The 12,397-nt window shown below is 32.8% G+C and overlaps 4 protein-coding genes and 2 pseudogenes across 6 annotated transcripts, besides 1 other annotated feature; 1 reads left to right on the plus strand and 5 right to left on the minus strand.

Moving 5' to 3' along the window:
* TVAGG3_0660350 (protein of unknown function, DUF4108 family) lies at window positions 1-420 on the minus strand (the record flags this gene model as incomplete). The annotated part of the gene is made up of 1 exon (XM_051242003.1): window positions 1-420. The coding sequence occupies one exon, from the start codon at window positions 418-420 to the stop codon at window positions 1-3; it is 420 nt and encodes a 139-aa protein (XP_051088590.1).
* Window positions 1-4,608: part of a mobile genetic element that runs on past the window's edge.
* Window positions 455-886, minus strand: TVAGG3_0660360 (protein of unknown function, DUF4106 family; the record flags this gene model as incomplete). The annotated part of the gene is made up of 1 exon (XM_051242004.1): window positions 455-886. The coding sequence occupies one exon, from the start codon at window positions 884-886 to the stop codon at window positions 455-457; it is 432 nt and encodes a 143-aa protein (XP_051088591.1).
* Window positions 1,027-1,559, minus strand: TVAGG3_0660370 (annotated as a pseudogene). The gene has a single exon. A coding segment is annotated over exon 1 (533 nt).
* TVAGG3_0660380 lies at window positions 1,936-3,532 on the minus strand (annotated as a pseudogene). Its single transcript has one exon. A coding segment is annotated over exon 1 (1,597 nt).
* Window positions 4,609-8,601: 3,993 nt separating the features above from the next.
* TVAGG3_0660390 (transcription-initiator DNA-binding domain ibd family) lies at window positions 8,602-9,374 on the minus strand (the record flags this gene model as incomplete). Its single annotated transcript, XM_001312521.2, has 1 exon — window positions 8,729-9,346. The coding sequence occupies one exon, from the start codon at window positions 9,344-9,346 to the stop codon at window positions 8,729-8,731; it is 618 nt and encodes a 205-aa protein (XP_001312522.1).
* A 2,409-nt stretch (window positions 9,375-11,783) lies between these two features.
* Window positions 11,784-12,387, plus strand: TVAGG3_0660400 (uncharacterized protein; the record flags this gene model as incomplete). The annotated part of the gene is made up of 1 exon (XM_001312520.2): window positions 11,784-12,236. The coding sequence occupies one exon, from the start codon at window positions 11,784-11,786 to the stop codon at window positions 12,234-12,236; it is 453 nt and encodes a 150-aa protein (XP_001312521.1).
* Between the last annotated feature and the right edge of the window lie 10 nt (window positions 12,388-12,397).

The raw sequence follows: 12,397 nt of genomic DNA on the forward strand, positions 1-12,397 counted from the left end.
TTAGAACATTTCTGGGTCAATGTCAATGTTCTCTTCCTCTTTAGGAGTAAACACTGGCTTAGACTCTAAAATCTTTTTACCCAATTTACCTTGAACTTCTACAACTTTAGACTCATAATATTCATAGTCGTCTGTCTTCTTTGGTTCATAAGGTATAACAAGTTTGTATGCTTTGCCTTCTTTAAGGTTTGAGAACCTTCTGTCAAAACTTTCTTTGACTGTTAACAAACCTTCTATGTCTAAGTCTTCAAATTTCGCACCATTTTTAGTCACAATAGCAAACTTAACTGGTTCGATGTTCCAAACTTTGCTGAATGAAGACTTTTCAAAATGGTAGAAGTAAACATTCAAATATGTGAATGGGTCTAGTTCTTCTTTAAGTCCTGACATGTACTTGTTTACTGAAATATATTTCGTCATCTTTTCTATCGGATAAAAAATATTTTTTTTAAATTTACTCAGAAAAATTTTTCTTTGTATATACACCATTCTGTACGTCTAAAAGACTTTTGACATTTGCCAAGAATGTACGTTTAGAAGCTGCCATATAACCATACTCTTGACAATATTGTTTATACGAATCGTACAATGACCTTTCATCTAATGACACAAAGTCGCTTTCTTCTATGAACAGTTCATATACACTCTTGTTTGCTTCTAACAATGTTTGTCTCTCTTCGGTATGTGGAATTTGTCTTGGATTGAACTTTGAAATATCTAATGTCATAAAGTATGAAAACAAATGGTTGTAAAACTCAGGTGTCAAATATTCTGACAAGGCGTCAAAATATTCTGTATCTTGCATATGAGAATCTGACGTTCTGACAACTACATATCTTCTGTCAGAACTTTCTAACTTCATCGGAACAGCATTGTTTGAAACCATAATGAAGTTTGCAACATTCTCACAAACTCTTGAGTCTTTATACTTTCTTTCAACAACTCCAACTTTATCTGTTATAAGACTCTTCAAAGCATCTGAGTTTAAAACTTTTGTTGTATCTATACTTTGAAGTTCATTGCAAACTATAAGCAAATAAATTTTAATGAAATGTTGTGGTCGTCAAATATTTTTATAACGTCTGGGAAACTATATTTTAAGTTCAACGTTTCACCTCCTTTCATAACGTATATCTTGTCAATGACATTATATGAAACACCACAGCAACTAATGTCGGGTTCGATTTCTTTGATGTTTATATCGTCTGCCTCTGTCAAAAGTTTCAATAGTTCTTTCAAAACTTCATGAGGTGCAATGACATATGAGTTCACTTTTACAGGGTTGTGTTCGACCAAGTTTAACATTATACTTAAAGCTTGACAAATCTTCTCCTGAGTTTGAAGTTTGTCTTTCAGTTGTTGTAGTCGTTTCGAATATCTGCAACAGAACTTAAGTCTCTGTTAACTTCAGGATATGTTGGTTTTTTTACAGGAACAATTGTTATACCATCTTCGTCTTCGTATGGTTTCCCACTCAACATCTCTGTCTTTGACATTGACAATAACACTTTGACTGTTGTTTGAGTTGGTGAATTTAACTTCACATCTGCCACCGCCATTAAACCTTTTGAAACACTTACGCTTCTATTTTTCGGAAATGACATTTTACTTAGAATAAAAAGATGGACGTATTCGGATATCTTATTGAATTGAAGCAGAACAAAGTTTATACTCACAAACAATACAAATACATTGACAGAATAGTTCTTTACACAAACAATGGAAAATGTTATAGAATAGCAGTCTTTGCTGAACCTAAATATTTTCATAAAGCAAAGAAAGTTGGTTTATAACTGAAATGGTGAAAGTTCTTGAAGCAGACAAAAAATAACTTCAAAACTTACAGATATTACTAAAGGAAAGTTTTATAATACAATATTATGTCAAAACTGGGTACTGTCAATATTTGACGGAGAGAAGTCAGTTCAAAACAACTTACTGACCTGCTGCCAAAATCTGCTCGATGGAAGCTGTCGTTATGCCAATCTGAGGAGCCCCAGCAGGTTTCATCGAACGAATCTTCAAAAGAGCATCTTCCGTGAAAAGTGCTATTGGTTTTGTAAACTTCTTTGCTCTCAATTCATCTGGACCGTCTCTGTCACCAGTATATTGTATTTGTACAGTACCAACAGTTGAAATACCACCCATAAAGTCTTCTGAGTCAGCAAATGGAATACCAAGCCAAAAGTTTGAACGGTCTCCATTTGTATATTGAGTTTTTTGACCTCCTGTATGAGTCCATACTTTCACATATGGCATAATAGAACTTTGCATTTCAGGGTTAATAGTTGTTGTGAAGTTGTTGTTAAAGTTCATAGCATCTAATGTCAAGTTGTATGACCTCATGTAGAATATTCTTCTCTTGGATAATATTTACCATCTATGTTTATATGATATTTAATACCAGGGTTGTAGAAACAAGAATAGTCATTTATAGTTCGTCTGAACAGTACAACATAGTATCTGCATGTTTCATTGCAGTTGTTAAAGCAATATCTGTTCTTGCACCTGCGGCTCCTGGATTTTGGTTTCCAACTTCACCTGCAAAGTCTTTGACAGATATTTGGTGTATAGGGAACATAAGTGGAACTGCAATATATTTGGCAGCTAAAGCATTTGAAATATCTGGGTCCAACATATAAACGGCAAGTCTGCTTTCTATTCTCTTGCATTCAAACTGTTCGCAATGTGAACTTAACTGGGTCCCAAGCATCTCCAGCAGCATTAAAATAATAGTTTACTTCAGTGTTGAGGTTTGAGAAACCAAAGTCTAAGTCAACTTTGTCTTTGCAAAAGTCACAGAACTTGGCTCCACCAGTTCCAGCTACAGTAATGCTGAATGGGTCTTGTGTTGGTGCAATGACTAAGTTATTTTTGCTTGGAGTAAGTTCGATAGAAATTTTTCCTGCCCAGTTTGGCAAGTATCTTAAAAACCTGAAGATGAGGAAAGATGACAAAGGAACTCTAAGTTTCAGTTTTACTTTGGTTACTGCTGCTGCAATTTGTCCAGAAAGGTTAACATAAACTCCTGGAACGTTAGGGTCAAGTCTTCTTATTTTCTCAATAGTTGCATACTGGTCTGTTTGTTCTCTAGCTTGTGGTTGTACTGAGTTTCTCAAAGCGAACCATTCATAGTTTGCCCATGTTACTGTTTGAACTAAGTCAGAGTTAGAATATATCTTATATCCCATGAAAACTTCTGGAGCATATTGGTATCCGACATAGAAAATTCCATTGCAACCTTTCTTGTCAGACAACTTGGCAGAAGGTTTATTTCAATGTCTTGTTCCACGTATAAGAATGAGTTGTCAATAGAAATAATATGAAACCTGTCGCAAGCAATATCTACTGTTGTTGAAGAACCTTCTCCAAACTCACCTACGTTTCCATAAGAAACAGCAGTTGTATATTCGTAAGTTCCAGGAACTATTTCTGACCTTCTAATGGCATTGTCGCATTCGTTATACCATTCGGAAACATTTCCGTTCATGGCATCCAAAACTGTTGGCGTTATATTCTGAGCGGCGTACATTTCATATGGGTAAAATATAGAATAGTTGGATTTATATATCATAATAGAACCCACTCGGACCAAGCTTTACTTTCTTCCTGACTGAGTTTTTAACTCTTCTTTTTCCTTCATTGCCACTACTTTCACTAGATGAAGTTACTTCTTCACTACTTTCACTTTGTTCTACTCTTCTATTCTTCTTTGGTGTCGCTTTTGGTAACTTGTCTTCTGCTTCAAGTTGTTGCATCTTTGCCTCATGTTCACCTAGTATGTTGTAAATTTCCCATGTCCTTTTTGCCTTTGGGCTCTGGTCGCCCATCTCAGGTAACCTATATCCTAGAAAGATTTTGTCATAGTTTGTATTTGAGTCTTCGCGTATTGTTTGCATGACTCTTTCCTGAGTTTCCGGTTCAAGCTCTTCAAACAGAGCTTGTCCATATGGAATAAGCTCGTTTCCAAATATATGTTTTTGTAGCCATTCTGGTTTTCTTTCCATGTTACCAATAATATCTTTTGTGAATGGGAAAGCTTTTACCCAATGTTTCAGTCTTGCGTCATTTATTTCTGTAGTTGGTTTTATTTTTGTCAAGGAACATGTTTTTCAATACTAACATTTCATTTGGTACTGTCCATTTGAGTTTTCTTAAATATTCATCCCTTCTCAGTTCATTGTCTGCAAAGTAAGTTTTTATGACATTTTGCAAACTTTCGTTTGCAAGGTCATGTACAATAGGTTCTCTTCCTTCTCTCTCTAACTTTCTTTCTAAACTCTTCACCAAATATACCATCTCTATGGTTCTGTGTAGTTCTTTGAGATAAATGTTCTAGAACGTCAGGTGTTATATTTCCCTCAGCCATGTTCATTTCATACTGGTCCAAAATATCTGCATCTTTCATATCTTTCAATGGCATTAAAGCCGCGCTGAAAATACCCGTTATATCTGGTTCACCATTCACTTCCATTGCGTCTACAACTTCTTGGAATTGAGGTTGTAAGTTTATGAACCACCTATCCGGATTAGCTTTATGACCCCATCTCATTGTAGTTCCATAGTCTGCAGAAACAAAGTAGGTTTGTTTCCATATTGGTTAGGTTCTGAATGAACTTTAAACAATGTTTCATTTTTATATGTTTTGTTGAAATTTAACCTTTTATTTTCACCGAGTTCAGCCAAAGATTGAACGTTATATGGTCGTAAGTAAAAAGGATTATTGTATTTGCGTACATTATCTTTCAGTACTTCCATTCTATGCTGAATATTTTCATCTGATGTTGGAGTCCTTTGTATGTCGGTGAACATTTTTCGATATTCTTCTACTATGTCAGCCGAATTTTTCTTAGACTCTTGGAAAGATTCCATATTCTCCGCATACACTTGTTGAGGGTCAAGATTTTTCGGCTGTTCCAAATCTTCATCTAGTTCTGTGAAGTTAGTTTCCAAAGGAGGGACTTGTTCGTTTCCTTCAGGCTCTTCTAGCTGTTGTTGCTGAACTATTTCTTCCATGTCTGGTTGTATCTGAACTTCTTCCTGTTGAGTTTCTTGTACCTCATCTGCTGGCATTTCATATATTCCGAGACCGTTTTTAACAAGTTCCCTATCTAAGTCATTCGGACTCATAAACCTTTCTTCTTTCGTTCCGTCTCTATTTTTTACGCGTTTCATGAAGAGAGTTGAATTATCATTTAGCTCTGACATCAAATATCTCGGAGTAAATTCATTCATGTCATTTGGATGATATGCTATTAAATCATATCCCTTAGCGAGCTTGTATTTTCCAGGTTTGAGATTATATCCGATTTGATGCTGAACCATAAAGCTAAATAGGTTCGGGTCAGTATTTCCTTCCTTGAACTTTCTAATAGCTTCTTTATATCTGTCACTAAAGTCAAGAGTATCTGGGTAACCATAATCTTCCTTAAGCATTTTTAAGAATTCTTGGTTTCCTTTTTCTCTACTTCTTTTATGTCCTTGCTCTGTTTGTGGTTGTTGTTGTGCAGGGTTTTGAACTGTTGGTTGCTGTGCTGGTTGTGGAGGTGGTTGTTGTGCTGGTTTTGGTTGTTGTGCTGGATTTTGAACTGTTGGTTGTTGTGTTGGTTGTTGTTGTTGTGCTGGATTTTGAACTGTTGGTTTTGGTTGTTGTTGTGGTGCTGGATTTTGAACTGTTGGTTGTTGTGTTGGTTTTGGTGCATGCCTGTGTCTGTGTCCATGTGACGATGTAAATGTTTTAGGTAGTCCTGGTGCAGGTGCTTCCCTTGGAGGGTTTGGTGGTATATAAGTTCCACCAGCTGGCACATATGTTCCATCTGCAGCATAATGTCCTACCTGACTTTTCGTTTTTAAGAAAGCATTTACTAGGTCTGTTTTGGTCTGTTGTAACTCTTTTTCTTGACTTTCCACAACAGTTGCTCTAACGGCGTCATAGGCACTTTGAACTGCCTGTCTCGTTGCTGCATCTGTTATTTTCGTCATATTTTGTGCTACTTCTCTTAACTCTTTGTCGAAACTTTCAGACTTCAGTTTCTTTCCAGATGAGAAGTCGTTCACTAGTTTCACCTTACTATGAAGAGCTTCGAAGGCATTCTTAAAGTCAGCATTCATTAAAGCTTCATTTGAACTGTCTTCATCCGCTTGTATTTTTGTCCTTATTGACCCTATAAGTTGGGCTGCTTTAGCGTTGGCTTGGGCATCTAACCAGTCATTATTAGCTTTTATATATTCTGCGCTTTTCATTGCCTTTTGCATGGCTGCGTCGTTATTTTTACTTTCTTGTGCTAAGTTTTCATACTGTACGGTTTGGTTTTGCAACTGTAAAAGTTTTTCTGCCTTTACATTTGCTTCAACTTCTTTTTTATACTCATCGCTATCCATATATGTCTTCATGGCTTTTTGTTTTATCTCTTCATCTTTCAGTACTTTATATTGAGTAGTATGGTTTTTCAAATTTATAACATCTTGTTCCATTTTTGCTACTTCTGCTGCTTTTTCTGACACTTTTTTCGCATATTCCTCTGTACTTAGTTCTTTCAGTTGTTCTTCTTTCTTCTTTTTCTCTACGTTTAACTCATTGAGTTTCTTTGTGTGTCTGTCATATTCTAGTTTCTTTTCGTTTTCACTTATTTGTTTCTGTATGTCTATGTTTGACTTTTTGACATCTGTTATTTGATTTTTGAGTGAACTCAAATTCATTTGACTTTGAGGGTTATAAGCTGTTCCGTCTGCAGCTCCACCATAGCCTGCCATTTTCGCTAAAAGTGCCGCTCTTAAACCTCCACTCTGTGCACCAATAACTCGGTTTAAAAGCATAGGGTTGCTTGACATTTGTTGCAACATAGTGGGGTCATTCATCATTTGTTGTTGCAACTGTTGTTGTGGTGTCAGTTTTACTATTGGATGTTTCAATGCTCCCTTCCTCTTACGTATATTCTTACGTAGCTTACGTGGCATTTTAAGTGAAGTTAAAAAACGGTTTTTGACAGATGTTTATATGACACTTTTTGTTCAGCACAAAAAACTACTCGGTCAAAGTGTTGTCAGTTTTGTAAAATAACCGTCCTATCTCATTCTATAATGGGAAAAAGGCTTCTCAAAGTATACTTCCTTGGAATGCCTGTAACTTTTCCTGTAGCGACGATAGACCCTTACTTGTCCGGACAAAGTTATACTATTTTGAGTGCTCTACAAAAAAGTCACCGGCTGGCTCGTCCTCAGAAATTTTTTATGGGCTAGAGGGCGCAACGCGCCTGGAAGCCCTCCGAATAAAAACTTCATTTATACTAAACATCTTCGGGGCTAGAGGGCGCAACGCGCCTGGAAGCCCTCCGAATATAAACTTCATTTATACTAAACATCTTCAGGGCTAGAGGGCGCAACGCGCCTGGAAGCCCTCCGAATAAAAACTTCATTTATACTAAACATCTTCGGGGCTAGAGGGCGCAACGCGCCTGGAAGCCCCACTACCTTTTTTTTCATAAGGATAGAATTCGGTGCGATTTTTATAAAATCTTTTTCTGTCTAAATTTCACAAATAAAACCTTATGAATTATAAATTTCTTGCTTAATTAATGACACAATCACAAGTCAACTAGTAACATCAATGGTCACGGAGTACTGTTCAAAGCATTTTATGAATATTCACTAAAAAATTGGTTTTAATAATCTTTTAAAAACGTAAATACTCCTTCCCTAGGCCTCAGAATGTATGATTCGGATAAAAATATCTTGTTGTTTAAGAATGACTCTCTGCTTATTTTATTTGAATTTGAGAGTAGATCTTTTTTGAATGTACTAGTAGATATTGCTTTCAATTAGTGTGGTTATCTGAAATGGATCGAATTTTTTAATTAAAATTGTTATGATCAAGATTGAGATTTCATATATTGATTTTGTTTTTGAATTAACACCATAAATGCAATATTTCATTAATACATTGATAATCCTATTATGTAAAATTTTTTAATAATTCGAATTTTGTAACGAAAATTTGATTTTAATTATCAAACCTCCAAAAAAAATTCAAAAAAACAAATTATCGGTTCATAAAATGTTAGATTCATATTCATTTTCTTGATTTGAAAATTATTTTGGAAATTCAGGAGGCCTTAATATCATACAGACTATTTGAACTGAGATAGTATATGACTAATCCTGACTGATTTTCCCTTAATAAATAATTTCCCATCCATTTATTCCTGTAACAAAGTATTTAAAGCCGCTAAATAGTATACCTCAGCAAGCATTACAAAACCAATCATTAAAATGGATTCAATCCATTCAAGAACCTTTTCTTTAGAATTTAAATACAATTCTACAATTGAATCATCTAGATATAAAACAAAACTTATAACTACAGCTTGAATTTCAAGAGATGTAATTACTTAATTCTCATCTTTTACGAATTATTACCATAAAAACTCTTAAATTTTTAGAGATCAGATCAAAACTCTCATTTATTATAAGTCACATATATACCATATCTTCTCAGCTAAGCTACATTTAATAAAAAAAAAAATTAAAATGAATAAATAATATGTCTGAGCTTGTTATATTTTATCATCTCCATTCAATCACATGCCATTAAACTTATAATAAGATATAAAACGTTATTTTGATATTAAAATTTAAATAAAATAAAACAAAATCATACATAATAACATACATCATGTACTATACAAAATATAAACAACTCTATAAAATAAAATACAACATCTTTGTCAAATTATTCATCGATGTTGGCCCATTGTTGAAATGGTAACATGTAGTCATCATCGAAGAACGGTTCTGCTGATCCAACTGAGGCAACCTCTGTACTCGTTTGGACAGGTAAAGCGCTTGAAGGGTCGAAATCGATCTGAGGAACGGGAGTAAGCGAAGTTGGCGTAACTTCATGGATGATATTAGGCTGTGGCGTCATAATCACGTGCTTTCTGAGCGTCCATTGTCTCAACTCAGCAAAATTTGATTTGAGTCGAGGAATAATTTCCATCAATTCTTTAGAAGCTTGGTTACTGGAAGGGAATGGGGAGTACTGAAGCTTGTGAAGAGATCCATTTATCGAGCTTTTGCATTTTCCGAGGAGATAAGATAATTGGTGCGTATTTATCGCAATTCCATCACTTATCCAACAGACTCCACATACAAGTGCTCTTTTCCAGTCATCACCATCATTTTTATTAATATATTTGTGAATTCTTTGCAGCATATCGTTGAAATTTTCTAATCTTTTATGTCGACAGTTTCTACACTCAGAGGAAGTAAGAGATTGCCTTAAAGAATTATACTCTTGTTTATCAGATTCAGTCAACAAAGAATAGTATTCCCTAATTGCGCCTTCCATTTTCCCACCAAGTGTAGAAGAAAAATGAATTCAAAATTTTTTTTATTAGAAAATTTTAAAATTTTCACCACTTTTTTTCTGAGTATTTGTCGCGGCTATTTATAAGCATTGTGTCTAGGCTATTTTCTAAAAATCACCACCTTTCTATCAAAATGAATTCTATTCCATTTGTTGTACTTTTCCAATATCATTTTTTGGAAAAAATGTCCAAATGTTATTTTTGAAAAATTATAATAGATCTAACTATTCTGTACTAAAATTATGCTTTTGATCATTGAAACTATATTAAAGATGAATACTTAACTCTCAATCTGATATATTTGTACTGTCAGTGATTTTGAATGGGTATTTTAACTTTGAGTGGCCACATTGAATTTTTGAGGTCGATATTTTTGGCCTATTTTAAAATATTTAGAATGACCATTCAGCCAGGGCGCTTATAGAAGCATCAGATAATGGGTGGTCGGATAGCTCAAAACGTGACAAAGTTGTCCAAAATAATATTTTTAAAGATAAATCTAAAATTTCTTTTATACAAATAGTGATAAGTTAGAATATTAAGTTTGAGTGAGATTTTTGAAAAAATTCCTAAAAGTGATTTTGGGAAGCCAAAATTATAATAAATATTAATAAAATCTAATTTAAACGCTAAATCAAAATAAAAAATATAAGGTAATTTTCGTGGGTTAAAAATCAAAATTACATTCTTGATTTTTATTTAATATTTATATTCCTGTAGTTAAATGAAATAAATTTATCCATATCATTTGAGGAGAATTGCATGAATTAGAAAATTGGCGGTATTTAGCGATCTTAAATTCTCTTTTATAGAAATATTTCAATTGATTATAGCTCAGCTGGATAACATCCCGATCAAGTTCGATTCTAGTTTTTGTTATTATTTTTTTTCCTTTTCCCTTCCTAAGCGAAATTTTAAGGGGTAAAGTTGTTAAATCCATACATATACTTATGTTAATGTATAATATATGTAACTTCTGATATTATATGCTGAATCTCAAAAAAATATTTATTTGATTTTCATCAATTTCGACAAAAAAATGTTCTAAATACTATATATATTTTATATGCATGCTGAAACGTCCCTATTATGGACTTTGCCAATTTAGGTCCATGAAAATTCAATATAGCACACTAAAGCCGCAATACCCATTCAAAATCACTGACAGTATTCCTCAAATTAAAATAATATTAAGGGAACAAAATATGGAATCATAGTTGGTATATTTGGCTTGAGATTAGATTATAGATAGCTTATTGGGGGATACGTATATTTTTTATACAAATAACTTTCTGATACTTAATATGTATGAATATACTACTTAGTTCGTGTATATATAATTAGTATTTATAACAGATATTGGTTGATAAAAGTGTGTTTTGTGATCATATTGTCATTTGAATACAATAACAATGAAATCATTTCCTAACAAGTGGATCACAATATACTTGCATATTTATAATATAATTCACTTTTAAAACACAATTTGAGCTATGTCTTGTTAATTTTGTAATAAGTTTTTGATTAATTTGATTTTTTTATTGTGTGCATTCTTAGAGATAATGACAGGATACCAATTAAATATTTCGAAAGCAAAAATTTCATAGATTTCAAATGAAATTAAATGTTGAAATCAATTAATTTCATTCTAATGTTGAGTTAATAAATATAATAATGCCATAAATATATTAAATAATCATTAATTAAGCTCATTGAAGATGTAGAATAAACGATAAGATTAAACCGGCGAATTATCTATTGAATTTATAATTTTGAGAAGAAAAAGATGTCAAAATAGTCAGAGGAAAGATTGATTATCATATTATTATTCTATATATAATTAATATTAAAATTTTGAATTAAGGGTATTAATGAAATTTGAATTTTGTGATAGTTATTAAAAGTGAGAGTTTATTAAGAAATATTATTGATAATATGTTGTAGATTAAACTAGAAATGTTTTGAAATTCAATATGCTAGATTATTGAATCAACACTCACAATTAAATTATCATTGATTTTGGAATTAGCTTTAATTCCTACTTGATATCAATATTGTCTTTTTTCACAAATTTTTACATCAATGATTTCTTATTCGCTTATGGATATAGTACAATTTTTAGCAAAGTCTACACGTTGCAAATTCTGAATTGAAATGAACCATATTGAAAATTTTTTTCAAAAACAAATCATTTACATCAATGTATAATGCAACAAACCTAAAATCTCTAGACTTCTCAAAACTTTATTTTTTGAGAAAGGGCAACTTTTCAAAATTTCAATTGTGTTGTAAAATTCATTTATGATCTACATTAATTCTATAATAAGAAAAATCCAAAAATTTTTATAACCAAACGTGCTTAAATTCAATGTGTGATCTCAATAAATAAAATTTCTAAAGTACACATTTTATTCACAGATGATCAACACACTATACACCCGAATTATAGAAGAATCTAAGAAATGTGATGGCACATGGACATTATCATTCCTTACATCTGTTCAGACAGCTGTTCTTAGACTTCCTCTTAACTTCTACCACAAACTCATAAATCAGCTTATTGATTATATCATGGATAAAGAAACTACTGACTTGCAGAGATTTAAGATCGCCCAACTTCTGAATTCTATTAAATTCCAGAAGAAAGGCCAAATGCAAGAAATTTTTCAAGAGAGAATGAATGAGATTAACTCTTTTTGCGATTCCCTAGATAACTCATATCTTAACTCTCCTACAAAGAAACTATTACTATGTGTGTGCGCAGAACCAATTCAAAAATCAAAGAATTTAAGGTATAAGGCTAATTCCACTGAGCCAATCATACCAGAGCACACTCTTGCTAGACTTCTTGATAACCATGTTCGCTTATAAATTGTTTGTATTTATTGTTATTAATTTTCTTTCTTTTTTTACAATAATATCCCATGAAGTACCTTTTACTTACAAGATACTTCTAATATGATAGCTCCGATCACTCAAAAAAACTTATTATAAATTTCATATAAAATAATACACATACAAACAATATTTAT

Source organism: Trichomonas vaginalis, chromosome III (genome assembly GCF_026262505.1).
Source record: "Trichomonas vaginalis G3 chromosome III, whole genome shotgun sequence".
In the NCBI taxonomy this organism is placed as follows: Eukaryota; Parabasalia; order Trichomonadida; family Trichomonadidae; genus Trichomonas; species Trichomonas vaginalis.